The following is a 27,986-nucleotide window of genomic DNA, read 5'->3' on the forward strand; positions in this document are numbered from 1 at the left end:
TTCTTAAAACAAGTACAAAAAACGACAAGTACAAACCAAAGATAGTGAGATAATTCCACCTTTTCCCAATGCAAATCAACTCGATCAAAGATTTTTCTTGCATTATTTTCTCAACACTCGTTTCTGCCTGGCTTCAACATATTGAGAAAACCAGTGACATCATCCCACTTACTGGCAGAACATTTCCGACTTGTTGAGATGGATATTTTTTGCAGTGTGGCTTTTCATTGCTCATGCGCAACGTCATCTCCAACAGCACTTGGCTCTATTTGGATACAGACGAGAGTAGTGTGTCAGTGGCGCGGAGTTGTTCCGCTATCTACCATGCCTGTCAGTGAAGAACAGAGGAACCCTGTGTGTCTGGCAACCGGATCGATACACCGACAATTAGTCAGCTCCAATTAGTTCCGATCATTCAGTCAGTCAGGTAATCAGAGTCTGCTGCTGCTGCTGCTTTCCCTCCGACAACAACACTGGGGATGTGTGACTAGAGAAGCTGGCGCGGCTCCCCCATTAGCACCCATAGGTGTCTCCAAGCATGGATACGATCGGGGTGTCATTCCTGGACCCCTTGAATGACTACGAATTAATTCACCGTGTCGGGTGCGGCACGTATGGAGATGTGTTCAAGGTGAGTGTGAACATTTCCCCTTTCTGTGATCTGCTGTGTTCCACACTATGGTGGAGACGTCATAACATTGGTGAATTTGGTTCTGATTTGATTTTGGATTCGCCTTTAGGTCTTTTTCCTCTTCATATACTTTCTGTCATCAAGGTGAAGCTGTATTGTTGGAGCAATATCTGTAATAGGCCTATATGAATGAGTTTTTAATCACCCAATGTTATTTATGATGCGTGATACTGAGACATTGTCAAGACTCCAAGCATTAGGCTTTGTCTCTATAGGCTTTTTATTGTATTTCTTCCAGTAGATCACACAGTCAGATGAATATCAAAGGAGATACAAAGCAAAAAATGATCCAATGCTGTCTAAAATCCTCTTATAGAAAAGTCTACAAGTGTAATAAAGCCTGTAGGTATTGCTAAGGTTTAGATACAGCCAGTATAAAAGACTTGGGTCCAAGCCCTTTCACCCTATAGCCATTTAAAGTAGCCCAGTTTCCCATATTAACAGGCAGGTATTATACTAGGCACAGTACCAGCCGTTATATCATAACTGTTATATCAGTGGTTTTCACACGTTCATGTTCATGTGTTCATCTCCGCCACTGTGTGTTCTCACTTGATGATGTGAGCTTCAGGATGCAAACATCCTGTGCTGTTCACCCGCCCCGGTGCCTCATGCATCCTGCAGCAGCAACACCAAGAATTGGTTGGTGCCTCTTTTATGCCCCCAAACAGACACCACAGCAGAGACGTTTAAAGTAATCTGCAACTTCCAACCGGTGCTGGACATGCTGTTTGATTGACAGGTGATCTCTGGGAAGTGCAGTGCAGAAACACCACAGCAAGGAGCGCTGAGCACCAAAGATGGAGACGAAATGTAACAAAGACCTCACAGATGACCACCTTAACCAGAGGATCCTCTTTCAAATTGACATGAGCAATATCTAGCTCATGGCTCACTGTGGTGTTGGTATTCTGCACCATCCTTGCACCGCCGCTGCTGCATTTTGACATATTGTGTGCCTGCTGTGAATGGGGGAAACGGCACTGTTTAGCAGACAATAGCCCATTATCGCCTCCCACTTACCTCTGCTGCTGGACTTGGTGGAGCTGCTACAGTAGGAGTCAAGGGTGAAACCGCTGGACATGTGACGGCATGTGGGCTTTCAGTGGAGACTCATTAGACGACTATTGTTCGCAGGAAACTCTGCTGACAGCTCAGGGTTCAAGTGTGTGACCCTGTGGTTGCTCTATTGATAGTGATCCGTGGCTATTACCAGCAAAAGCTAGTGAAGAGGGGCTAGTGTTTCTATCCTCAAGTGGCCATGATGGTCCTAGACATCAGGTCGGTGATGTAAACTAAACCAAGCTTTCTCTGGCTCCCTAAACTGTCGAGTTGGATCAGTTCACTCTTTTAAATCGCCTCTGAAAATCTCATTTTTATGAACTTGCATTCTGCAACAATTCTTGGACTGTGTTTTTATTTATTATTGGCTCATTTTGTGTAATCTCCTATTTTTATGTAATGTATGATATGATACGATATGCTACGATACGCTACGATAAAATTAGATTAGATACGATATGCTACGATACGCTACGATAAGATTAGATTCGTTACGATATGCTACGCTACGATACGATATGCTACGATGCGATACGATATGCTACAGTACGATACGCTACGCTGCGATACGCTTCTATGAAATTAGATTCAATACGATATGCTACGATGCGATACGGTATGCTACGATACAATACGGTATGCTACAATACAATACGGTATGCTACGATACAATACACAACGATAAGATACGATTCGATAAACTACGCTATGATGCGATACGATACGATAGAACTTTGTCAGATTTCTCTGAAATTTGTTGTCTTGTTTTCGCTTGCTGTTTTTTTCGTATGCCCTGTTAAAGTTTTGTTTTTGAAAAGCTGCTATGCAATTAAACTATATTATAATTTTTGTGTGTGTAATAATAATATTAAGGAGAAGAATGATAATAATAACCTCCAGTTGGTAGTAATCATAGGGCAAGCAACCACCAACATAAAGTCAATAATATTTTCAGAAAATCATTCATTTACGCTCTTTTCCCCTTAAAAGAACTTATCCTCATATAACTTACATCAGTTTGATACTACATACTATGATGTATACTACTAATTTGCTTCATAAAAGCCTTAAAAGGTGGGTAAACTCTCTTCTGCAAATAAAAACTGAAGTTGAAGTGGGTTCACCCTCCACTACATCCCTGCATCAGCAGAAGGAATGGTTGTACTATGTGAGTGAAGTGCAGTGATGTGTGCTTGATCTAGTGTGCTGTGAACGCAGTGAAACCAGGCCATAGACAGGATGAGGTGTGTGTGCTTTCAAAAGTCTAGGCTAAGCTTGCGTTACGCCACTGAGGACTTGACTCAGAAACCTGTGAGACTCTCAGCATTAAGTCTGAGGTTTCGTCTCAGTCTTCACTTCCTTGTATGTCTTTCTTCACTTCCCTCTCACCTGACGTACTCATAACACTTAGTAGTAGTGGTTTGGTAGCCTTACACTGAGGTAAAGCTGGTCAAATGTGTTATCGAGACACAAGAATCTGCACTACAGTTGCTCTTTTCACTGATTAAAGGAAAACTCCACTCTCAGATACTCTTACGCTGTTATAAACCATCAATCTGTGATGTCCAATGGGGGCCTGACCTTGTTGCTTTCAGCTGTGGGTTTTGCATGTAGGCGGAGAGAGCGGTAACGATTGCAGGGAGTGTGAGTTTTTCCAGTTGAGAAAAAGAGAGACGTGCGCCTCTTACTCAAAGCACAACATGTCTTGTGGCTGCATTGCATTCTGACGCCAAAACCTGACACTTACCGTTGATCGCTGAAACATTTTCTGCTATCAAACTCCATTGTAGCTGTGCTGTAAATGTAAAAATACACCAAACAACAAAATGGACCCAGGAATGCAAGATAAATCACGGCTGCTTTTGTGTTGAGCTGTTTTGTGGTGGAGTTTTCCTTTAACACACTTTCAACCAGAAAGGAGGAACTGATCAGTGAAATGAGCTGCTGTAGTGTTCGGTTGGAAAGAAATGCTGCAAACTCTTGGCCCTCGATGGCACATGGTCGAGAATCACTAATGTAAGGTAAAACCTAAAGCCAGGTCCACACTACATGACTGTCAACAACCTAAGACATCTGCACTGCTCACATTACCTTGTTTCCTGTAGATTCTTGTGTTGCCGATGTAGAGGTGGCACTCTAGACAAAGTGGGTCACGCATTAAAAGATTCTTCATTTGGATTTGGTCATGAGGGATCTCGATACCTTGCTGTCTCGCCAAAACAAACACGGATCATGACAAGCTAAAATGGAGCTTGAGAAGGAAGAACAGCTCACAGCACTCATTGTGTACTTTGTGCCAGAAACGGGGAAAAAAAAGAACAAGGCTAGACGCCGAATTTGGAAGAGAGAATGTTTGGGGAGTTGTGGGCAGCATGGGTTGTTCTGCAGAGAGATCTGGAGGTGAATTTTAGCTAGTAATATAATAGCAAAATAGCTAGCTAGGCTGTGTATTGTTAGTTGTTCATACTGCTGTTGACCTGCTCAATCGTCAAACGCTTCGGTGACAGCAGCACAAAGACTGACATGGGGACTTTGTCTCAGGTCTTAAAAACTGGTCTGGGACAGCTAAGTTGGGCCAAAAGTTGTGTAGTGTGCGCCCGGCTTAGGGAAAGAGAGAAAGACGACATTTCTCCTGTCGTCTCGTCTCGTCAACCTTCTGTTCTTTCTGCTACTGCTATAGTTAGCTATCGCTGCAACTGAACATCACTTTTGGCTCGTAGCCCAAGCACGCCTCATGATTTCATCTGTATCAAATAGAAAATGGGGTGGTTTCATTGTGAAGAAATTACACTCCGGCCCGAGACTCCATCAAATCTCTGGCTTGGAGGCCGTTTGGGCGCATGATCTAAGTGTGGTGAAGCTTCCTCTCCCAATTCCCTGGTATGTAACCCTGAGTGCCTGTTATTTCAGACTTTTTCAGACGTAAAAGCCATCTCAGAGACGTTACTGTCACTTTAGTCACAGGAAGTCCTGTGGTATAACAGGAAAGAAAACAGGAAGTTGACGCAGTCAAGCCACAGGTTTTGTCTAGGCCGACCTGCTTATCCCATTGGCTGCTGCCATGCTTGTTGTGGATGCAGAGAGTGAAAAAGTAACCCATCTGATTGATGTTCCCAGGAAAAATTGGGGAAGTTAAAAACATAGCATAGATGCTTTGTCACAGCATCCACCACCACCTCTCCTCTGCTATTGTGAAATCACTTGAGCCACAGGTTTTTGTGTCTGGCTGTGATGGTTGCAAGTGTCTTGCCAACAACCAAGGAAGAGAGCAACAAATAACATTTACTTTTAGCTTTTTTGAGTAGCTTTAAGTAAGCTTTTAGTTATGTTTTCACTGGAGTATTGTACTTTGTTCTCAGCATATTTTGTAGGCTCTCCATAAGCATTGCATCAGAAACTAATCGTAAATTACATCTGCATAAAACTCCCACAAGCATGTGGAGGAAACGTTAAGTTAACTAACTGTAACATTAAATGTTCAAATTTATCTATGATAGTAGCTTAGTTAACATCCATCCAGCTACAGTGTTATTGTTTTGTGTTAGCCTGGTTGCTGGCTAGCTAGTGTGTTACAGTTAGGGTTAGCTAGTTGGATAGCTAAAAGAAACAAATCATTGTAACATTACTGAATACTTGGGATGGACATTTTCATTTAAAAAAGATCACAACTCAACTTCAGCATCTAATTGAAAGAACGCTCAACATAGTCTAAAATGTGTTAGGCATTTCTCTGGCCTACAAAAAAAGTAAACTGACTTTTCTTTGTTAAAAGAACCTAAAGTTTGAAATATATGCCTTCTCGTCTTTTTTGCATTGTCTTTGTTTTAAAGTAACTCAGCAGCATTTACTCTGTGTATAGGCCTATATTTTAAATGTGCTACTTTTTACTTGATACTTTACTTGAACTAAGTTGATTTTTACACCAGTATTTTTTCTTCTACCTCTGTAAAACGTCCATAACAATACTTCTATTTGAGTAGTATATTTTGGTAGTCTTTCCAGCCCTGACAACAAGCTACTTTTTATCACACAATCAAAGAATAACTCTTCAGTGAGTGGTACTTCCATGAATCTATCTGACCTTGTGACCTGGGGCTTGTCTGGGCTCCCGAGTAGGAAAGAGCTCTCTATCACAATACTATTAGCGCATGCTGTGGAATCAATACAAGGTGAAAGCCAAGGTGACGCAGAAGGCAAAAACAAATCATAGATCCTTTATCATCAACATCGCATACTGAGCTGGACAGATGCCCAGATTTTACTATCTTGATGGAGCAGGCAGGTGGCAGAGCTCCAACCAGGGCTTAATGTGTTCAGATGCTGCCTTTGGAAAAATGTGGTTGATGCTCTCTACATGAAACAACAATATGTCTTTTGCAAGACTTCTGGCAGTATTTCATCAAGATATTAACCCTCTATCTCATTATCTGTCGTAAACAGGCATTAGGGTGTTGGAAATATTGTTGTATGTGTGTGTGTGTGCCCTTTTTTTCTATAACAGAAGTGCATGGCTGGTCACAGCAGTGTAAACACAGGCTACTGAGTACTAAATTTACCATCTGAGGCCATTCTGTTGGCCAGAGGTTCCCAGACGTTTTTATGTAAAGGACCCCATTTCATTCATATCCAGTGAATGAAATAATAGTGAAATTAATTATTAATTTTCCTGTGGAAAGAGTGCCTCCCCACCCGTTTATTGGCCTTTCATTTACTTTCACACAACCGAAGTGTCATAGTAGGCAGCATGAGGCTAAAGGCCTAAAATATGAAATAAAATATAAAATACAATAAAATAAATCATATTTCTTTCATCCACTCCAGGCTCGTAACATCAGGACCTCTGAAATGGCAGCCATCAAGATTGTCAAGCTGGACCCTGGTATGTCAACAGTCCAAACATAACTCAACATGCTCACAACTGGTTATTCGTAACACAGTTATTATAGGTTGTTTTATGTGTCTTGCGTCTACTAGGGTCAGACAGATATGGGTTTTTGATGGCTGATACCAATATTTACCAATACTTTCCCAGGGCTTCTCATAGACAACTAGTGTAGTATTGACCAATTCAGTATATAATCAATCAAACTGCATCATATCCATCATATCAGGGGTGGACGACACTGACTGGACCAGATCAGATTTTTAATAAAAAGCAAATATCGGCCACATCAGCAAACCCATACATTAGTCTAACCCTGCATGCTGGTCTATAATTTTCCTTTTCTAACTGTGTGAACTCAGCGCACTGTGTCAGAAAAACACCCTAAACTGCTGCATGTCTGTCCAGGTGACGACATCACGTCCATCCAGCAGGAGATTACCATGATGAAGGAGTGCAAGCACAAAAACATCGTGGCCTATTTCGGCAGCTACCACAGGTGCCGTATGTTTTCAGCCTGTCCGCCTTAGATGTGTGGAATTCCTCGGACTGTCGGTGGACTCAAATATGTGGAATTTGACTTTTATCTCCCCACACCCCTTCCACCCACTATGCTGGATTCCTCTCCCACTCTTTATAGTATGTGGTGAGATTGTTGGCACAGCAGCTCATGCGTTAGTCTCTGTCTTTACTTTTTAGTATCTCCTTTTGTAATGCCTCAGTGTTTTGTTCTACCAACACAAGGTCAGATGATAATTTGTTGTTGTTTGAGTCCACAGATCCTTATTCCTGCACAATCAGTTCTCTCACAATCCCTCCAAAAAATGATAAACAAAAATTTGGATGGAAACTTCTTCAACCTGGAGAATAAGCAGAGCACATGTCAAACAGAAAGATAAAAGTTGTGTATCTCCCTCCCCAGGAACACCAAGTTATGGATCTGCATGGAGTACTGCGGTGGAGGTTCACTGCAGGACATGTACCATGGTAAAAATATAAATAAATATTAAACATCCATGATCTTCAACGCATTTTAAAGGTGCTGTATGTATCATTTTAACATCAATAAATCGTTACCACATCAAATTGGAGACATTAGTATAATAGTAGTGTAATTACAGTAAACAAACAAGACCATCACTGAGAAGCTTGGCAGCCTCTAGCAGCCCCTACACTGCATCTTACATTGTGCAGCACTGGGTGGGTTTTGGCGGGAAATCTGCTTTACAGCACAAAGGGAAATTGCTTTACAGCACAAAACAGAAAGAGGGCACTGTTCTTCCAGTGCAAATGGAGCTTAAGCTTTCAGAGTTGGTGGAAGGAGTGAAAGGCCGATGGAAAAATCACTTCCAACATGTTTATCCTCTTCAGTAAAGACAAAGACTTTTTTGAGAAGACTATCCATCCATAAGGAAGACAAAAAGACTAAAGAAAAGCAAAATTTGAGAAACACCAGCACTGACAGTACCACCGGTATGAGATAGACGCTACCAATCATCTCTACCACAGTCTCATTTGTTCACAGTAATTACACCAAGGTCTCACCATTAATTTGACAATGATATACTGATGTTTAAAAACGCTACATGGAGCACCTTTAACTCCGAGGAGCCAATTGTACTCTATTTTTAGAAATGTACCTGTAGGCTCATTCCTGTTCACCCTCCTTGTGAGCGTATAGGCTATTAATCAAACTGTTCCTTACAGTGACGGGCCCATTAAAGGAGAAACAGATAGCGTACGTGTGCAGAGAAACCCTTCAGGTAAGGCTTTTCAGGATAAATAGGCTTCTCAAAGTCACCAGCTGAGGTGCGCGGTCCTTGTTGCTCTCGCATTGTGAATTCTCTATAGATACAGTGCTGAGAGAATGAGTCTTGTTATGTTTTTTCCAGCCACAGAAGAGCAAAATAGTATTTAACCTAGCCAGACCGCTAAATATAGAGGTAAATGCTGCACAAGCATAACAGAGTCATGAGTCCACAGCAGAACATTGCCTGCCTGTCTATATTTTGCTAGTGACTAATTCAGCTGGTTGTTACTAGTGACCGTACCCCATTGCAAGGTTTTATGGGATCATTTGAATTGCAGGCAAAAACTCACACACTGATTTAAAAAAAGGTGGAATCCAAAAGGCCAACTGATCAAAAAAAAATGTGCTTGTTTGAATAATTTTTACAACCATGCTAATGTTTCTCTTGTGTACTTGCTTTAGTTTATTCACTATTTGGTCACTTTTGCACCTTATGTAAATAAACTGAATGATAATAAACCATAATTAACCGTAATCACAGAATTATCATCATCTGAAATTTGTTCATTTTTAGTGTTCTAATTTTGTGTACATGGTTATCATTGTGTTCCTTTACTGCTTTTTTTGGCTCTCTATGTTTAATTTAATTTTAATACTACTACTACTGCTACTATTACTACTATTAGTACTAGTTCTACCACTAGTACTGCTACTACTACTATAACAAACTACTTGTTTTATCTCTCTATGATAATTTATTTTTGTTCTAATAGATTTCTTTTATTTTATAGACGTTTTAACTATTTGTCTTGTTTTGTAATTTATATTTTATGTGGATCCCAGAGAGACTGTTTATTAGTTTATTAAGGATCCCCATTTGCCCATTAGCCTATGAGCTAATGGGCTAATGGGCAAATGGGGATCCTTAATAAACTAATAAAGTAATAAACTGAGATGGAACATAATCTGCATGGTAAAAAATAAAAGGGAAAATGTCAGCTGATTGTGTTTCTGTTGTTTTTTTCCAGGGCTTGTATCACCTGCATGAAACTGGCAAAATGCACAGAGACATAAAGGTACAGTAAGTTTCCTAGTTTAGCCAAGTCGTTACTATATAGTCATACATTATTATGGCAGGTACCGAGTCTTATTTCAGAGTGTGTGTTATCTAATGGCTTGTGAACTAGAGCCCATATCAGTGTGTGTGTTCTCTCTACAGGGAGCCAACATCCTTCTGACAGAGCGAGGAGATGTGAAACTGGGTCAGTAGTGATCTACAGTATATCGCGCGCGCACACACACACACATCTGCAAGACCTATTTGACCACTCACTCACATTCATCAAGTATGCTAAAATAGGCCTTCTATATTAGATTTCACCCCCAGTATGACGCTGTCTCTCTCTCCTGTAGCTGATTTTGGCGTGGCAGCAGAGATCAGCGCCTCTGTGGCCAAACGGAAGTCTTTTATAGGAACTCCTTACTGGTAAGATGGATGGAACTGCACTCACCTGCTGCTCTGAACATATAATCACACTTTTTGTTCCTCTCTTCCTATAGTACAAAACCCTGCAGATGAAGGGTAGATTAAGGGTAGACTGCATACTGTGTGCATTTCCTTTTCTGATGTTTTCTCTCCTCCTCCTCCTCCTCCTCTTCGGTGTTCATCTGTCCAGGATGGCGCCGGAGGTGGCGGCGGTGGAGAAGAAGGGTGGGTACAACCATCTGTGCGACATCTGGGCCGCCGGCATCACCGCCATCGAACTGGCCGAGCTCCAGCCGCCCATGTTTGACCTCCACCCGATGAGGTGAGTCAGCACCGACAGCATGGACACCGCACACACAGACAGCTGGGAAATGGAGGGATAAAGGAGAGTCAAGTGTTTACCACAGTTCCGGTGAACAGAGACTGTTTAGTCAGAGGAATTAACATAAGATGAAATTCCCGATGATTCCTGTGGGGGAATTGGGTCGTTGCAGTAGCAAATAACAATAGAAATAAGAATACAGGAAATGGTGTGTCAAGAGCACATTAAGTACTTTTTAAATTATACATAAATATTAAGTATTTATGAATGAAGAGCATGAAAATGAATTACAATATCATGAGGGTGTGCAAGATAACAGCAGTAGGACATACTTAGACAAGAAGAAAATGTAATGCAAATGTGTACAGTATGATAATATTCCTAAAATTAAATATATGCTGTATTAAATAGGTGAAAAAGTCTAAACCTATCAAGATATATGCAACATATAGAAATGTGAAGAATATGAAAAAAATAAATAAGGCTATGTGAGTTTAGAGGATATATACAGAATGTGTAAAATGTGCATTGCATTCACATTAGCAGCTATACAGAAGGCCATATGCACAGAGAGTACAGGTGTGTATGTATAGAAATTCTCATAGTCACTATCATGACCAGAACATATTTCTAGATTAATAAACTCTACATGGTGTCAAAGTAGGGACATAAACAGCAGACTTTTGTTATGTAACATCGTAATTTTGGCTGCCTGGTTTGCGTTTTGTCCTTGGACAGCCACAGTATGTAAACTGTTCAGACGGTTTCCCAGTCTGGTGACATTTAAAACTATGTTTCAGAGCGCTGATGTTGATGTCCAAGAGCAACTTCCAGCCCCCCAGACTAAAGGATAAAACCAAGTGGTGAGATTAACTGTCTGCGCTTCACATTTTTTCGGCTTCATAACTCTCTCCTTACCTCTCTGAAGGAATTTCCTTTAAAGGAATACACCAGGTTTTTGGTGGATTGTCCCGTTTGGTCAACTTAATGAGAACATAGACACCAAAATCATCCATGTGTCCCCGGTGGATCATTAGCTCTGGTGCTCCATGCTAACACTTTAGCACACACTATGTTGAGTGATAGTAGGCTCCATGCTAACACTTTAGCATGCACTATGTGTAATAGTAAGCCACTAGCATAGGGAAGTTGACATAATTTCTGTCAACCCAAATGTTGACTCTGTCAATGTATGGGAAGTTACTTCATATAAGCGATCTAAAAAGCATATATGGCTTTGATTTTGAAATATGTTGTACTAAGCATCAACACATCTCGTTTGGCTTAATTTCGTATTATTTACATGAACGACAGAATTACCGAACTACACTACCCAGCAGCTGTTTAGCTAGTTGGAATGTTCCATGTCCTGCAAAGGGGGCAAGCTACATTAGCTAGCTAGCTACAGCTTCACAGGCTATAGTGAAAAAATGTCAATCGTTACTTTCATGAGCCTGAACTCAAACTTAAGCTGAATTTCCCCAAGGGGATTAATAAAGTGCTATCTTATCTTATCTCTTATCTAAGTCAGGTGTACAGGTTTGATAGAGAAATACAAGAAAATATATATATATTTTTTTACATTTTTTGGCATTTTTTGTTTAAGAGGAGTATATTATAGCATGGCAAATTAGCTAATATGGTGGAAAAAGTCATTTTTGTCATTTCATTGTGACATTAACTAAGAAGCTGACCAATGGGACAGTGTCCCAAAAACTTCCTGTAATACTTTACATATAGGGTTTACATATGTATGTACTGCATACATTCACTTTTTGAGTGATACTTCTCATTTTTCCCATTAACCTGATCAATTTCCTCTTGATTTATAATTCATTCCTTCTTCGTCACTCTCTCTCTCCTCTTGCCTTCCTCTCTCTGCAGGTCTGCAAGTTTCCAGAGCTTTGTGAAGATGGCACTCATTAAAAACCCTCGGAAAAGGCCTTCAGCTGAGACACTACTGCAGGTTAGCATGCTTTCTATAGCTCCTAATTAATGAGAGGCACCTAACAGGCCATCCGTCCTCATTATTGAGCCCATTTACTTCAATGGAGGAGTACTGATTCCTCTCCTGCAGTGTCAAGCAAACATGCACTGCTGATAGATGCAGTAACAGTCTTCTACATTTTACTTAACCTTTATTTATCCAGGAAAAGTTGACTAAGCACCATGCTATTTTCCAGAGAGCATGGAAATGAATGCTTCACATTCATACAGTTGAACACATTCACACTGGGAGCTGCCCACAGTCTTCTACTGTTGGCCAGTGAGCCGCTCCACTAGCAGCTGGGGGTTCAGTGCCTTGCTCAGGGAGAGTGTTACTCAGTTTCTTTCCCCAACCACCTTCCGGTCACAAGCCTGCTTCTCTAACCTCTAGGCGACCACCATGTTTTGTCCTCTCAAGTGTTGTTGGAGCTTTTGGATTATATCCAGATCCATTTTTTCCACCTATGGGATGGAATTAATGGGATTTTTGCGTCCCGTTTGCTGATCATTCTGTTCTTAAAATGGGTGAAATATTGTCAGTAGAAATTACATAAGACAAAGTTATTAACTATTTCACAAAGCCATAAAATGCTGGAATGCTAAGCTAAGTATGGCCAGCGATTTTTTTTTTTTTTTTTTCATTGCAGCTTCAAAACCCATCAGAATCCACCTCAACAAATAAAGAAATGCATAACAGAGGAACCCTCGAAAGCAACAGTAGTCAATATTAGTGTTGGACGTAATTAAAAGCAATCATTTTCACATTTGACTGAAAGGGGGTGGGATCCGAAATCCCTTATTTGGGCTGAAAAATTATGTCACGCTTGAGAGGACAATTACATTTTGCTTTTGCCTTTTAGACACATAGTTAAACAAGTAAACATGTCATGCCTCACAAATGATGCAGGCACCCCTTGGGCCAATCAGTAACAAGATGCATCATCCCTCCAAGTTTCATCAAAATCGTGGTGTAGCAATTACGGCCTTTCAAAGACCGAAATTTTGATCTTTAATTATAGCGTCTCCATCAGACCAATCAGTATCATTTTTTAAACACCAGAACACAGTGCCAGCTTTCATCAAAATTGCACCAGTGGGGTCTGAGATATCACATTTGAGTTAAAGATTTTGCATCATTACACGACTCTATGAGATCAACATTGTTTCAAGGTGGTGTTCTTCGACCTCCTCCTCTAGCATCCGTTTGTGACCCAGCTGCTGACCCGTAACCTGGTCATCGAGCTGCTGGACATGGCCAACAACCCCGACCTCCACACCGCCACGCACAGCATGGACGACAACGAGCTGGAGGTCAGTACTGGGGACACTGGTACAGGACCAGTACCAGTACAGGACAGGACAGGGAGGAGTGGACAGACTGATAAATAGATGATTAAGATTTTAGTGTCAATCCAAGATCTAGGTCAAATACTTTTTTATTCTTAGTGCTTGTTTAAACCTGCTTGGTGTATCAGATGGGATACACTGAGTTCCAGAAAGTTTAGAAGACAATCAATATAAAGTATTTGAGAGTTGTTTTAATATACCTTTGTGTAATTGAAAACTTGTCCTGATGCAATAAAAGTTAGTCCATTTTTAAGCGATTTGTAACCATTTTACTATTTAACATTAGCAGTCATACTATCAGTAATACTACTACTACTATAACTACTACCAATACTAATCCTATTACTACTACTACCACTACTACTATAACTACTACCAATACTATACTACTGCTAATCATAATATGATTGTTTTTTAAATTTATTTTATATTGTATTACCCATCTGGCACTCCAAGCAGCTCAAACACAATTTGACCCTAGCCTGGACAGTCAGATCAAACTATACAGAAAGACAAGCTGGATAGAAAAACGTATTAAGTGTTTCGGGTTCAGCCCATGTCCTTTTCACAGTGTGTAATGTTATTACTGGTGTGTCACCTACGTGTTATGTTAACAGATTGGGGAAGCGGCTCCTGACAAGATCCAGTCAGCAGGGAAGCACCTGCCTGTAGAGAGGACCTTGTCTGAGGAACAATGTGAGCACACACACACACACACACACACACACACACACACACACACACACACACACAGTCAAACACACTCACGATGAATCATTATGCAGTGATCCTTCCATGAATAAGCCCACCTCCATATGCAGACCTTGCAAGTATTCTGTTAATCAACTGTTCAAGGTCATTCTTTTTTTTGGAATATTTTCATATTGTGCATATTTCCAGTCATTTTTCTTTGTCTCAGTGTGTTCTAGTAGCAGTAGTAGTAGCAGTAGTAGTATTATCCTACGTTTCAATGGAGAATTTTATGGTACCATGATGGCCTAAATGCTGTTTCAGAGGCTTTTTCACCCTGACAAGAACACATTCTCAGGGAAACACTGAATTCTTGTATTTTTCGGCATAAAAATGGCTTAAAGATATAGAATATCGGCACAAAATATCGTCTACCAGCAGCTTCAATCCAAACATGCCAGTGTCAGTGTCGGTCTTCAACAACCCATCTTGGTCAAACCCTGTCGCACGTGTAACGTGCCTGTGGCATGCAAACCACTTGTAAGTGTGTCTATAAATATATAAGGGAAGTTGAGGTCAACACCAGGCTGATGTACAGTATGGTACCAAGCAGAGTGTGAAGACAGCCGATCGCACCAGAGCAACCCTTGAGTCTTCAACCACAAGAAGCCCATTGACATTGCAGCGGCATGAAGTCACTCAAGCCCCGCGCATAGAAGTGCCACTGTCCAGCACACGCCAATGGCATGTTCTCACTGCCATCCTCTGACGTGGCCTCCAGCCCACATGTATGGATGGGTTACAGAATGAGGGCAGTGACTGAGAATCTATTGTCCCGATTCATATTCTGGAGATTACAGCATTGAATACAGGGGGGTCTTAATGGACAATGAAGCCACTCTTCAGCAAGGACAAACGACATATATTTAGACATGCGTGCATACAGTCAGAAACACACAAATACAGTGCGCTACCCAACCCCAAGGACTCGCATATACGGTGATCTCAGGAGTCACAAACACATTACCGTTTACAGTTTATTAAAGACAAAACTGTACAAACAAGTACCATAATATCCCTCTTAAGTAGAAGTGCTGTTGCCGAAAGTTTACTTATAGTGGTAATCCGTGAGTTCCTCATATTTTTTTTATTTTGTCTCCATCTTTGGTGCTGAGCGCTGTCAATCAAACAGTGTGGGCGGAGCTTTGATTTTCTGTTGATGCAGTTTGAGTTTGAGTTTCACTTCCTGTGCGCCAGAGGCTGAAGCTTTCATTAACTGGCTGTAGGTTGAATGACTATTGTGTTGTGTGTGTGATAGAGTAGGAAAACAGACTTTTAATGTTTTTATATAAAAATGTCATGGATTATTACTTTAAGGAAAAGTAAAATTACTGGCATAATAATTTACTTAAGAAAAAGTAAAAAAGCAGCTCATTTAAAATGTCCTCAGAGTAGAAGTTACTGAGTTACAAAAACATAATGTTATTACATATGATCTTTCCCATGCAATGGATGGCAGAATTTCCTCTCACACTGTTATGTATCATCAATCTGTGATGTTCTAGGAGTTATTTTGTTTTGTAAATTACTTTTTTGGTGTACTTACTTTCCCTCAGCCTGCCTTGTCTACTTCTACTTCAATTCAGTGAGAGAGAGCAACATCGAAAGCAATAGCGATTACATAGTAAGAGCATGAGCGCGAGAGGTTTTCCAGTTCCGAAAAAAAAGTGAGAGTCACGCGTTTTTTCATCTCTCTCTCTGAAGGCAGAGAGAGAGATGGAATGGTCTTTTGAAACTCATTCCAGCGGACTGGAATGAGGAGTGGCTAAGGGAGGTTCTTGCTCTGGGGACATTTAGCAGGATGTGACAGGAAGACCCAGTGTTACGGGAAGCTGATGAGATTTGTACCAAAGTTTTCAGATAGGGGGTGTCAGACCAAGGACAGCTTTGTTCTGTGCATTGGTGACAACCTGATAGCAGAGTGGTACAAAACATCAGGCCACTCAAGAGCACCCTTGCCTGCAAACCTATAAATAACACAATCTAACATGGTGTTGATTTGTATGATGGTGAGTTTGGAGGAGTGTTGGAGGAACAGTTACGCTACAAAAAGCCAAGTTTTGCTTTGACTTTTGTTTGTGTGTTGGGAGAAGGAGAGGGTAATATCTAACCAAATTCCCAGATATGTGTGAGATGACTGAACTGAACCATCAGTGGTCATGATAGTGCCAGAGAGTATCACATTTTTTCCCCAAACCACATGATTTAAGTTTTAGAAGTATTTAACACCAGGTTCAGAGAGAGGGCCATCTAGAGAGCAATAAAGTTGCTTTGAGATGATTGTAGTAGGGAAGGGTCCAACCAAGTACAAGATTGTGTCATCTGCATAAGGATGGATAAACGAGTCACTGACCGCATGCGCAATATGATTGATGTAGATTGAGAATAGTGTGGGGCCGAGGATGGAGCCTTGTGGTACTCCCTTGGTGACAGGCAAGGGTTGAGACAATAGATGAGCTTTAACACTGAGTTCTACCAGAGGGATAGTGGGAGAACCAGGCGAGGGGGTGGTTTGCGACCCAAATGCTGCCAAGTCTGTCAACAAGAATAGAGTGGCCATACAGTATCAAATGCTTTAGCCAGGTCAATAAAAATAGCTACACAGCATTGTTTGGAATCAAGAGCAGTAGTGAAATCATTGAGGACCTTAACAGTTGCGCTGATACAGCCATAACCAGAGTGGAAAACCAAAGAGAACACTGTAGACATCAAGATATTCAGTCAGCTGTCTATTCGCAAGTTTTTCCATCACCTTAGAAATGCATTGCAAGATAGCGTGGCTGCATTACATTATGGACTATTGAGGCTCCTGTTGGTATTGCTGCCTCCTCTACTACGGATTTCTCTCTGTATGATTGTTGAACGTCGGTGCAAAATGGTGGCTCTAGAAAGAAGCTCTCGCTCTTTGATTCTGAGGGACTGACATCAAAACCTCAGGTTTACCGTTGATGTTTTAGATAGCTGAAACATTTCCTGCTAACAAGCTCCATTGCAGCTGCATTGGAAACATTTCACCGTGACATCAGGTGTTTGACCAGCTATCCACAGGAAAAAAAAAAATACACCACCAAACAACAAAATGGACGAAGGAATGCGAAGTACATCACCAATAGCTGTTTTTTAAGTGTTAAAAACACTTATTTTTACAGTGGAAATTTCCTTTAAATTCAAAAAAACTTGCAAAATATAGTACAGTGAAGCATGAATCAACCACACTTTAAGTTTAACACTTTATGTTAGTGGTGGTTTCTGTACAGATCATCCCCCTTTTCTTCACCAACATAGTCACTCACTCAAATAGTGTTTCCAGAACTGTAGGCCAAGGCCATCGGTCTGGATCTGATGACATTCACTGACTTGCCCAAACATTTCCTTCACTTGTTGCGTGTAAATTAACCAGTTTCTGATGCAAAGCTTATGGCGAGCCTTTAAAATTTGCAGACTGTAATGGATGCGATTTGATGTAGTGAAATATATCAGTCAAAACATACTTGCGTGAAAGTAAAATTACTGATTCAAAAAATACTCAAAAAAGTACAAGTACACAAAAAAGCTGCTCAATTACAGTCACGAGAATCATTGCATTTTGTTACACTGTGAGAAAATAAGGTGCAGACTTGGGGACTGTACCTTGTTTTCTCATAGTATACTTCCACCCTTGACTAGTATAACTTTTCTAGTTAACTGTTTTGCGGGGTCAGGGCTGTAGCGTGTCAGAAGCCAGTCTACCATAGTGCTAACTCATTATTGACGTTGTGATGGGAAATGGTGTGGTTGTAGAGTGCACCCTGCGGCCGGCAACAGCTAATGCTAATCGATGCACTTGAGAGTGAATGCTAATCAATCGGGTACAAATGAAAACGTCTGGACTGTCTGGTAGCCGATCGGTCTGCTTTTTGTTGTCTTACTCTGATGTTCTTTACTCTGTCGTAAACCACACTACTCTATGTGCAATACTGATTTCATCATAACATTTTCCTTTCAGTTGACCAAGTGAAGTTTGGGCCCCCATTGAGGAAAGTCACAGAACCTTATCCTGATATGGTAACTCGCTATTTCATGAAGTCATTAGCATGCTGACATGTTTTTGACAGTACATACTGTATGTTGATGACATATGAAGATATATATGAATATGACTAAGGGTTCTGTTTTGTTCCCCCAATTTCAGCAGGGCTCCTATGACGACGACTGGAGTCTCTCCGGAGATGAAGACGACTCACCGTAAGACATTCTTCTTCTTACTACTTTTCCTCTGTATCTGGAATATTGTGATAATCATTGTGAAGTCATCACAACTGTACAGGATGCCCCTTATTAGCTGACCAGAAGTTAACCTGAGGACAACAATGGAAAAACATCCTAAATTTCTCTCCTCTTTTCATGCCAGAATGTGGATATTAATAGCCTCAGGCTGTTGATAGAAAAGGCTGTGGACACCTTAGTGAGACAAAGGTGGTTCCTTCTTGGGTTAGACTGATATAATGGGCCGATACTGTCTTTTATTAAAATTCAGATCTGGTCCAGTCATTGTGGTTCACCTCTGATATGATGGATATGATGCATTTTGATTGATTACATATTTATGGTAGAATTTGTCAATATTACACTGGTTGTCTATGAGAAGAACTTAACCTGAACGGATTCTAATGAGACATTTGGATCAGATTCCACACAAGTACGCATGATTGTTTTGTGATCGTTATTATTATTACTAATATTATTATTATTATTATTATTATTATTACTATTATTATTATTAGTAGTAGTAGTAGTAGCAGTAGTAGTAATAGTATCAGTATTCTTATTATTATTGCCATGAAAATAGTCAGATTTAAAGATATTGAATATCGGCACAGAATATCAGCAGTCGGCAGCATCAATCCAAAAGCATCAGTATCTGTATCAGGCTTTAGAGACCAGTATCAGTCGAACCCTGGTCCCTTCCCTCCCATTGTTATCGGCCAGCCAGGCCCATAGTCAGATAAACACCAGGTCTTCCTGTTGCAGGAGCCTGTTGGAATGTGTGGAGCAAGCTCTGCAGCTGAGGTAGGCCACATCAATCCACCTCTAACCACCAGTGTTCCCTCCCTCCCCCATGAATTCAGTTGAAATTAATCGCTTGGGACTATTATTAGTATGTAAATATCAGCTAATGTCAAAGATCTTTTACATAATCAGTGGTTTTGTGTACACACTCTGCTAATCCCAACCCCAAACCCCAAACTGCAACTATATACTTCATGAACTGGATGTGGATCTGATTTAGCACAAACCCACTGGTTTTGCTCCTTGGCTTTTTGTGCTTGTCTGCGTGTTTGTGCGTGGTTTTTCTGTTGCCATTTGTTTATGTGCTATTCTTTGTGCTATTCCCTCTGCATTCATCTTAATTGTCCGGCTTTTTGTCATAATTACATTGCCAGATCAGCTGATTTGATAATTATTCTTAAAGACTATTTGATTTGAGCATCTATCCACTCAGTGCCTGATAAGGACTCCTAATGTTGCTCCTTTTGTCTTTCAGGAGTTTAACCATTAAGAGAGCGCCATCTACTGATGTGAGTGGGAACTACATAGCCTATGCAAAAATGGAGATCATCTGTTGAAATCCCCTCTTATGTCATTCCTCGTGTTATTCTGACATTTTTCAGGGGGGTAAAGGCGGCAGGAAGGGCAGTTTGTTCAGCCCGTCCACGGCCTCCCTGCCGGCCTTCAGCTCCTTCACTCCCAACATGGAGGAGAAGGACCTGACGCTGCGACCCAGCTGCACACTGGGCCCCGACTCCACCCACGCTGCTGACTCCACCTCCTCCTCAGGTACGACGCATCCAACCAACCTGTCCGTAATGGCTCATGGTGAAGTCAGTAATATACACAGGGGCATCAACTCACTGAAGTCTCTGCATCATCATCATCTTCCATGAAAATTTCCAATCCCGCTTATATCTGTTAAATTTATTTTGGACAAAGTTGAGGAATGACTGAGGAATGACTAGATATTATTATTTGGCCAATGGAAACGCTCTCTGGTGTGATTTTTTTTAAATATGGCTTCCAAATAGACGATCCAATTAAAGGATTATTAAAGTTTCAGATTTGAGTTTTAGTTGATAGCCGGCTTCACAAAACCTAACTATGTGAATCCTGGCTAACTAACCGGTCTCACAAAGTTGGTTATCAACTGGTTCTGTCAAACCGGGACTTTCCAATCCAGCTATGAGCACGTTCACATGAAGGAGGCAGGGTTTGTAACAAATAGCCAATCACATGCAACATGGACAGATCCACAGCAGTGAGAGACATTTAATGAGATAAGATCAAACTATTGATACCTGTGGGGAAATTAGGTCGTGGCCAAAGTACTATGATTCAGCGGGTAAAAGGAAATATATAAGCGCACAACTAGAATATAAAAAGAAGCAATAAAAGTAGTAGAAAATAATGAAGCAATAAAACCAGTAGGCTATAAATAATTGTGTAAACATATGCTGCTGACAATTTCAACACACTAAGTAGACTGTAGAAGTAGGTATGGGAAATAAATGGATTACTATCATTTCATATAATGAATAGATATGAGCAATGCCAAAACATTGCAACAGTGAACAGTAATAGTGTTTCTGCTGCCAAGGCTAGAGAGGATTGCGGGAGGAAAATTGCAGATAGTGTAAATGCGTGAATAAACATAATCATTAAGGCTCAGTGGGCGTACTTTCCATTGATACAATCTTAATCAGTCATCTTCTCTGATATTATCTTATGTTTCACCAGCCTTGGCCAGGTGCTCCGCCACGCAGGACATCAGACAGCGCTGCAGTGACCCCTGTCTGCCTGCGGGGGGCGCTGGAACGGCAGAGAAGAAGCCCGCCGCCGTTACCTCTCCAAAAAGGGAGACGCCCCTATCGCCCGAGTGGAGCACGCTGAGAAGAAAGACTGAGGACTCTGTGAGTTCCAGCTGAATATGTATACATTTATCTACATCAATAAGCTTGTGTGGTTTGCTAACCTAATAACTTGTCCTACTGATTTTGTTTTGACCCTTTAAAAGTCTGTGCGTCTGTAAGATTAAAGATCCTGCAACCAAACAATCCTGATTTACAATGCATCTGAAATCATGCAGTCATTATCATCCCCCTTTTTTTGTTATGTGTAACCTTTTTAAATTTCTAGAGAGCTGTTTGTCATGGACTCCCTCCTACTCCTCAAGTCCATGTAAGTGTGAAATCTAATAGCATGTAACCTACAAAATACCATACTCACCAATTGCAGTCCTCTCATAACTAACAACATAAGTATCTTTGCATGCTTAAAGCTGCACTAGGTGAGATTTTTAATGAAATTCTGGCGTTGACGAGTCGAAACTTAAAAGCAAAATCCAAACTGTCTCCTAAACAGCAGAGAAAGCTGGACTCACCAACGTTAGATCTTTTGCCTCTCTTATCTCTTTGGTTTCCTTTGGTATAAAGCATCACAGACGGACCGTGTATGTGGTTTGCTGATGTCACATTACAGAATTTCTGGGTAGTAAATTCAAACCGTTGCCTCTGGGGCCGCCAACACGCAAAGTTGCCTACTGCAGCTTTAATTTCAATACATACTGTAGTCATTCTAATCATCGTGCATTTTATGTTTTTGTTGATACCATTAAAAAAAGGAAGGTTTGCTAGAACTTCGAAAGATGTACTACTCTAGACTATTAGTGAATCAGTTGGTCTGCTGCGTTCTTTAGATGGGAGCCTGCTTCTCCAAAGTCTTCAACGGTTGTCCTCTGAAAATCCACTGTGCTGTGACCTGGATTTTTCCCAAGACAAGAGGTAAGGCGATTGAGAGTGTCTTGAAACTCCAAAGGGTGGGGAGTGTTTGTTCCAATACAGGAGTAAAGTGGGCTTTGAAAGCCAGAAATCTCAGCACCTGTCCAAGTAATCGTTGAGTCATTAAAGAGTAAAGCCCAAATCTGTGTAAAGCCTGACATCTAATGGTAAAAAGCATGCTACTGAAATTGCCATCTGCTATTGGCTGATCTTTGGTGCCAGGTGATGTCACCACCTGTTGTACTCTGTAGAAGTTGACATCACCTGGTACCAAAGATCAGCCAATAGCAGATGGCAATTTCAGTAGCATGCTTTTTACCATTAGATGCCAGGCTTTACATAGATTTGGATTTGGGGTTTAGTTAGTCTTTAATATTGATCAACAACCCTATCAACCCTCTGCAGATATATTTTGGTCACTTTGTGATATGGAAAAAAAAATACTTCTTGCCTCTTTAACAAGCGATGTCTTTTCCATCTTAGATCAGTACCTTATTCTTGGGGCAGAGGAGGGCATCTACACACTCAACCTCAATGAACTTCATGAAGATACACTAGAGAAGGTAAGAAAAAGGACTGTTCCGTTTATTCACCATATTCTAATTTCACTTGAATTGAGAAAACTGTACCATAATACCCTTGTGAGATAAGTCAAGATTAAACTTAAATTGGGTTGTTGCAAATAGGACACAGCAAAGAAAAATAGATTATAAATAAGAACAGAGGGAATGGGGGATTTAAACACAACCGACAATTCCAATGTGTCGAGAACACAGTAAAAAGAAATATATATTTTTATACTTTTCATTCATATGAGTTACAGCGAGGGTGTGCAGAATAACAGCAGTAGAACATACTGACACAAAGAATAAAATGAATGAAAATATGTACCATTTTAAAATGTAATAAAAAATGAAATGCATGCAGTCTTGATATTTTTTAAATATCAAGATATATATGCATTGGATTCACATTAGCAGGTCCATGCAGAGGTATGCAAACACCAGTTGTAAAAGACTATTCACATCATCATCAAATATATTCCATTTACAGATGTAGATAACATCATTTATGTCGTGAACAGTCTAGGTGTGCAGATGTGTGTAGTATATCATGTTTATCACATGGTAAATGCAGATTTTACGTGTTGATTGTCTTCCCACAGAAGCTCCCTCAGCGATGTACATGGCTGTATGTTATGAACAACGTCCTGATGTCCGTATCAGGTAACACGTCCATTCAAGTGGTGGTTTTGTCAGAGAAAAACAAAGTACTGTATATTATCTGTCGTTTCCCTCCGCTCTAACAACCCGTCCCTCCTGCAGGGAAGTCGTCCCAGCTTTACTCCCACAGTCTGACGGCCCTGTTTGAACAGAGAGGACATCTACAGAAGAAACACAGCAGCCTGTCGCTCGGCACCAACCGCTTCACTGAGAGGATCAGCCACAGGTAGAGTAGGACGTCAACTAGAGTTAGGGGCTCGACAGTCAGTAGTGGTAGTAGTAGTAGTAATAGTAGCAGTAGTAGGAGTAGTAGTAGTAATAGTAGTATCTTGATTATTGTCTTCATGAAGGATGTTCTTGCTATTGTGTATTGTCTCTCCATCAGCAGGAAGTACGCCATATCTGTGAAGATCCCCGACACTAAAGGCTGTAGGAGGTGCAGTGTAGGTAAGTGGAGTGGAATTTGCCCTGGATGCATTGTCATGTCTAATCAGTCATACAACTACAGACTCCACCATAGTATACGAGTCTTTCTTTCCTTCTTTCTCTCAGCAAGGAATCCATACACAGATAGTACCTTTCTGTGCGGGGCGGTTCCATCTGGCCTAGTTCTACTGTTGTGGTATGAGCCTCTCCAGAAGTTCATGCAGCTAAAGGTTTGGACCGAGATGTTATTTTGTGTATTATTATTATTATTACACCTATTACACCACCTCCGATATGATGTTTGATTTTGAACCATTGAATACTTGGAGTTTTAGGGAATTTTGTGGAATGAAAATGGTCAAATTAAAGATACTGAATACCACAAAATGTCAGGTTCAGCATCAGCCTTCAACACCCCATATCTAATGATCATAACCTGACTGTTCCTCTTTCTACTGCCATATGTTTTGCTTGCAGCATATAGCAATAAGCCTCCCGGATCCTCTCCCGATATTCGAGCTGCTGGTGCTGGTGACAGATGAGTTTCCCCAGCTGTGTGTTGGGGTGAGAGACTGCAGCGAACCCTCACCCACCCAGCAGGTCAAGTTTGACATCATCGAACTGAACGGCACGCCCAATTCAACACCAGGTAGGATGTGAGCGGTTGCTGCTGTGGGTAAAGGTGACTTTTGTATGGGTTTAAATAATCACTTAATTAATCCTCGTCCACTTCTACTTCAGTCAGTGATTTCCTACATTTCCCAGAATGCCTTTCAACAATCCCCAGAGAAGCGTGAACTTGTCGCATTCAGCTGTGGGTTTTACATGCGTTTCCTAAGACCTCAGATGTTTCTCAGAGAGCTCAATCTGAATTGAGAAAACTGAATTTGAAAGGAATCTCTTTCCATCGGAAAAGACTCATTCTGTACTTAATTTACATATTCTCTCTCTCTCTCTGTAGATCGTGGACCAGTAGGGGCAGTACAGGTAACCCAGCTGGACAGAGACACCGTTCTCATTGCACTAGAAAGTAAGCATCGAAATCTAATGAAACATTTTGAATCGGCCAGCCATCTCTCACACTGATTAACGTTTCTCACTCTTGACACTCACTTGACAGAAACTGTTAAGACTGTGAACCTACAAGGGCTGCCATCCAAAGAGCTGGCCGCCGAAATGGTCTTTGACTTCCGCATTGAAACGCTAGGTACAAACCTACATCTACTACAACTTTATGTAATATTTATTTCAACACTAACACAAGATATGAGTGCTCGACCGATATGGGTTTTTGAAGGCCAATACAGATATTTTAGGATTGAAGCTGCTACGATATTTTGTGCCAATATTCATGTATTTCATCCATACTTGCATGGAATTCCCATAGATAACCACACCATATCCCATATATCGGTGGAACCCTAATTTGAATATTCCTCTCGTCTGCCTGTTTATTTAACTGAGTTTGAGTGACATGACTTGTTTTTAACAGTTTGCCTACAGGACAGCGTTCTGGCTTTCTGGAAGCATGGCCTTAAAGGGAGAAGTCTCCATTCAAGTGAGGTGATTATCTCAAAGGAGATTTATGTACGGCCGCGGTGTTCGTGCAGGTGTTGTTTCATTCATTCAAATTTTAACATTTGCATGATGTCGATAAAACAGTCAAATGCATGTGTATTTGCAGGTTACGCAAGAGATCACAGACGAGAGTCGAGTATTCAGAGTTTTGGGAACAAACAGGTATGTTAACACTTGTCTGCCAACATCAGTCACAAGTTGACACACTAAGAGGTGAAAGAACATAGTAGTAGTAGTAGTAGTGGTAGTGGTACTAGTAGTGGTAACATAAGTAGTAGTAGTAGTACTAATACCAGTAGTAGCAGTTGCAGTAGAAGTAGTAATAATAGTGGTAGTAGTTGTACTAGTAGCAATAATTACAGTAGTAATAGTAGTAATTGCAGTAGGAGTAGTAATAATAGTTGTAGTAGTAGCAGTAGTAGTAGTAATACCAGTAGTAGTTGCAGTAGAAAGAGTAATAATAGTGGTAATAATAGCAGTTGTAAGAGTAATAGTAGTAGTAGTAGTTGCAGTAGAAGTAATAATAAAACTGGCAGTAGTAGCACTAGTAGTAGCAGTAATAACAGTAGTAGTAATTGCAGTAGGAATAGTAATAATAATGGTAGTAGTAGCAGTAGTAAAAGTAATAGTAGTAGAAGTAGTAGCAGTAGTAAAAATAGTAGTAGTTGCAGTAGAAGTAGTAATAATAGTAGTAGTAGTGTTTTTGGACTTTGAAATGAAAAACACAAATTCAGCTACTCTTGGAGGAAAATTGACAAAGCTTTAATATTAAAAACAATACATTTCAGCTGCAGTAGCCTTTGTTACACTTTGACAAACCCTGATGAAGGCTATTACAGCGGAAACACTTTGGTTTTTAATATTACAACTTTGTCAGTTCTTCAAGAGTAGCAGATTTTTTTTCTAATTTCTTTGGTTCTGTTTGATTCATGCACTTTGGAGGAGCTGTGACAGACTTTGTGCCCTTTCTCTTTGGACTGTGTACAGGGACATTGTCCTTCAGAGCACACCGACATTAGACCCCTCAGCACTGAGCAACCTGTACATCCTGACTGGCCATGAAAGCAGCTACTGAGACAAAAGGCTGAACAGAAAGTTGAAAACAGGAGCTGCAAATCTTCAGAAAATCACATTGGAAGGAATCACAGTTCTACTATATAACCCTGTGGATAGAAATTGTGAAAGCAGTGCCCTCTCTGACTGAAGGTGTAGCCGACACCAGCACCGACTGATCCCACTAACTCTCTGCTGTGTATGAGACATTATGCCAATACGGGATTCAGTTTCCCTCCCAGACTGAAACTGTATTTTTCTGGAAGGACCTGTAAAAAAAAAAAAGAAAAAGAGAGAGACTTGTCAAAATGCTCAGTGGTGAGTTTCTAATTCTTGGATGTGCTACATGCTACATAAAGTTGCATTAGGTAAAGGTTTGTAAAAATACATCCGTCTTATCCGCCAAAATCACAAAGTGAGGCTTCAATACTAAACGTAAAATACTGTTCCGCATGCAACAGCCAACAGTATTTGGCAGCGTTAGCTAGCTAGTTAGCATAGAACGTTAGCAACTGTAAGTGCAACCTTACATTTCCAATTTATGATTAACCATTTACCACACAGGTGTTTTGGTTTCCCCTCGATACCATTTGGGGCCGCCGACATGCAAAATTTCCGAGTGCAGCTTTAAACCTCGACAGTTTCTCCTTTCATACTGCTATGAAATGACAATAACTCACCATGGAGGAGTGAAGTGGATGTTCAAGACAGAGAAACCCTACTGCTTTTTGCTTTTGCTGCAGCCGATATTTCCACTTACATATAACACAACATATGGCTACAGGACGTGCCATAGAAATGGAGTGCTAATACATCCTAATACTGCTTGTTTGACTAGAATTGAAATGCCACTACATAAGGATTTTGCTAATTGTGTGTGTTTGATATTTATGTCATGGGAAGAGGCCAGAAATAATGTAACACTCACTCTTCCCTGAGAGATACTTGAAAGAAGCAATATGCATATGGCTATTTTTTTTTTTTTTTTAAAGGTGTCCTAATATGTCTTTGAGAATCTTTATGTATATAGCTGAAGATACAATTTCAGTATGCTCTTATAGTATGAGGGGGGAGAGTGTGACTCAAAATAAGCTTTTTTATATTCACTGAAGCAGATTTACATCTTACATTGTCATGAGAGTGGTTTGGTAAGATGTCAGAATAAAATGGTGATAAATGTTTATGATTCTGTCTGGTTTAACTGGGTTGATTGTTATGTTGTCCTTAAGAAAGTTATTGCTTCTACGATCTCAAATAAACCAAAATAAACTGAATTTTCCATTTATGACAAGAAAAAATAAACATGCATCAGTTTGACACTACTTATTATGATCTATACTACACATTTAAACTGTAAACTGAGTTTGGCTGGGTTGCCTGTCCACTACATCTCTGGATATATCTTTCCAGAGAGCAATGGAAAACGGTTATAAAACAGTTTAATTTTCACAAAGAGCACAGAGGAGATTTCCTTTAAACCTACGTAGAAACTGTAAAATTCAAGCGAATTTCTTTGACTTTGTTAGTTATTAGAATTTCTAGAGGCCCTGTTTTAACCACGATGTGATGTAGTTCTCGCTTTTACCAGAGGGCGGTGCTGTTGGACGCTTTTCCCGTGC

At 40.5% G+C, this 27,986-nt stretch overlaps 1 protein-coding gene across 3 annotated transcripts; it reads left to right on the forward strand.

The window, feature by feature from the left end:
- Positions 1 to 332: 332 nt before the first annotated feature.
- map4k2 (mitogen-activated protein kinase kinase kinase kinase 2) lies at positions 333 to 27,546 on the forward strand. 3 transcript variants are annotated; one of them, XM_071926042.2, is made up of 32 exons: positions 333 to 631; positions 6,575 to 6,632; positions 7,044 to 7,134; positions 7,558 to 7,622; positions 8,343 to 8,398; positions 9,414 to 9,461; positions 9,605 to 9,647; positions 9,799 to 9,871; positions 10,062 to 10,193; positions 10,994 to 11,056; positions 12,078 to 12,159; positions 13,377 to 13,490; positions 14,144 to 14,222; positions 18,262 to 18,320; positions 18,448 to 18,500; positions 19,287 to 19,325; positions 19,801 to 19,834; positions 19,928 to 20,093; positions 21,048 to 21,220; positions 21,447 to 21,488; positions 22,006 to 22,090; positions 22,571 to 22,650; positions 23,253 to 23,313; positions 23,413 to 23,536; positions 23,696 to 23,757; positions 23,863 to 23,966; positions 24,214 to 24,385; positions 24,698 to 24,766; positions 24,857 to 24,943; positions 25,229 to 25,299; positions 25,421 to 25,476; positions 26,302 to 27,546. In XM_071926042.2, exons 1-32 carry the CDS (start codon positions 539 to 541, stop codon positions 26,387 to 26,389), a joined length of 2,622 nt encoding a protein of 873 aa, XP_071782143.1. In that variant the 5' UTR covers positions 333 to 538; the 3' UTR covers positions 26,390 to 27,546. The 3 variants fall into 3 exon arrangements, with proteins under 3 accessions (XP_071782143.1, XP_071782144.1, XP_071782145.1); XM_071926043.2 differs by having other exon boundaries at positions 23,699 to 23,757; XM_071926044.2 differs by lacking the exon at positions 19,287 to 19,325.
- Positions 27,547 to 27,986: the final 440 nt, after the last annotated feature.

The sequence above is a fragment of the Centroberyx gerrardi genome, chromosome 23 (assembly GCF_048128805.1).
Source record: "Centroberyx gerrardi isolate f3 chromosome 23, fCenGer3.hap1.cur.20231027, whole genome shotgun sequence".
In the NCBI taxonomy this organism is placed as follows: domain Eukaryota; kingdom Metazoa; phylum Chordata; class Actinopteri; order Beryciformes; family Berycidae; genus Centroberyx; species Centroberyx gerrardi.

Bases quoted from the DNA above. Each gene is read 5' to 3' on its own strand.
- map4k2 (XM_071926042.2), top strand. From the start codon at position 539: ATGGATACGATCGGGGTGTCATTCCTGGACCCCTTGAATGACTACGAA. The intron at 13,491-14,143 runs GTCAGTACTGGG...TTATGTTAACAG, and splicing joins TGGACGACAACGAGCTGGAG to ATTGGGGAAGCGGCTCCTGA. The intron at 22,651-23,252 runs GTAAGAAAAAGG...GTCTTCCCACAG, and splicing joins ATGAAGATACACTAGAGAAG to AAGCTCCCTCAGCGATGTAC.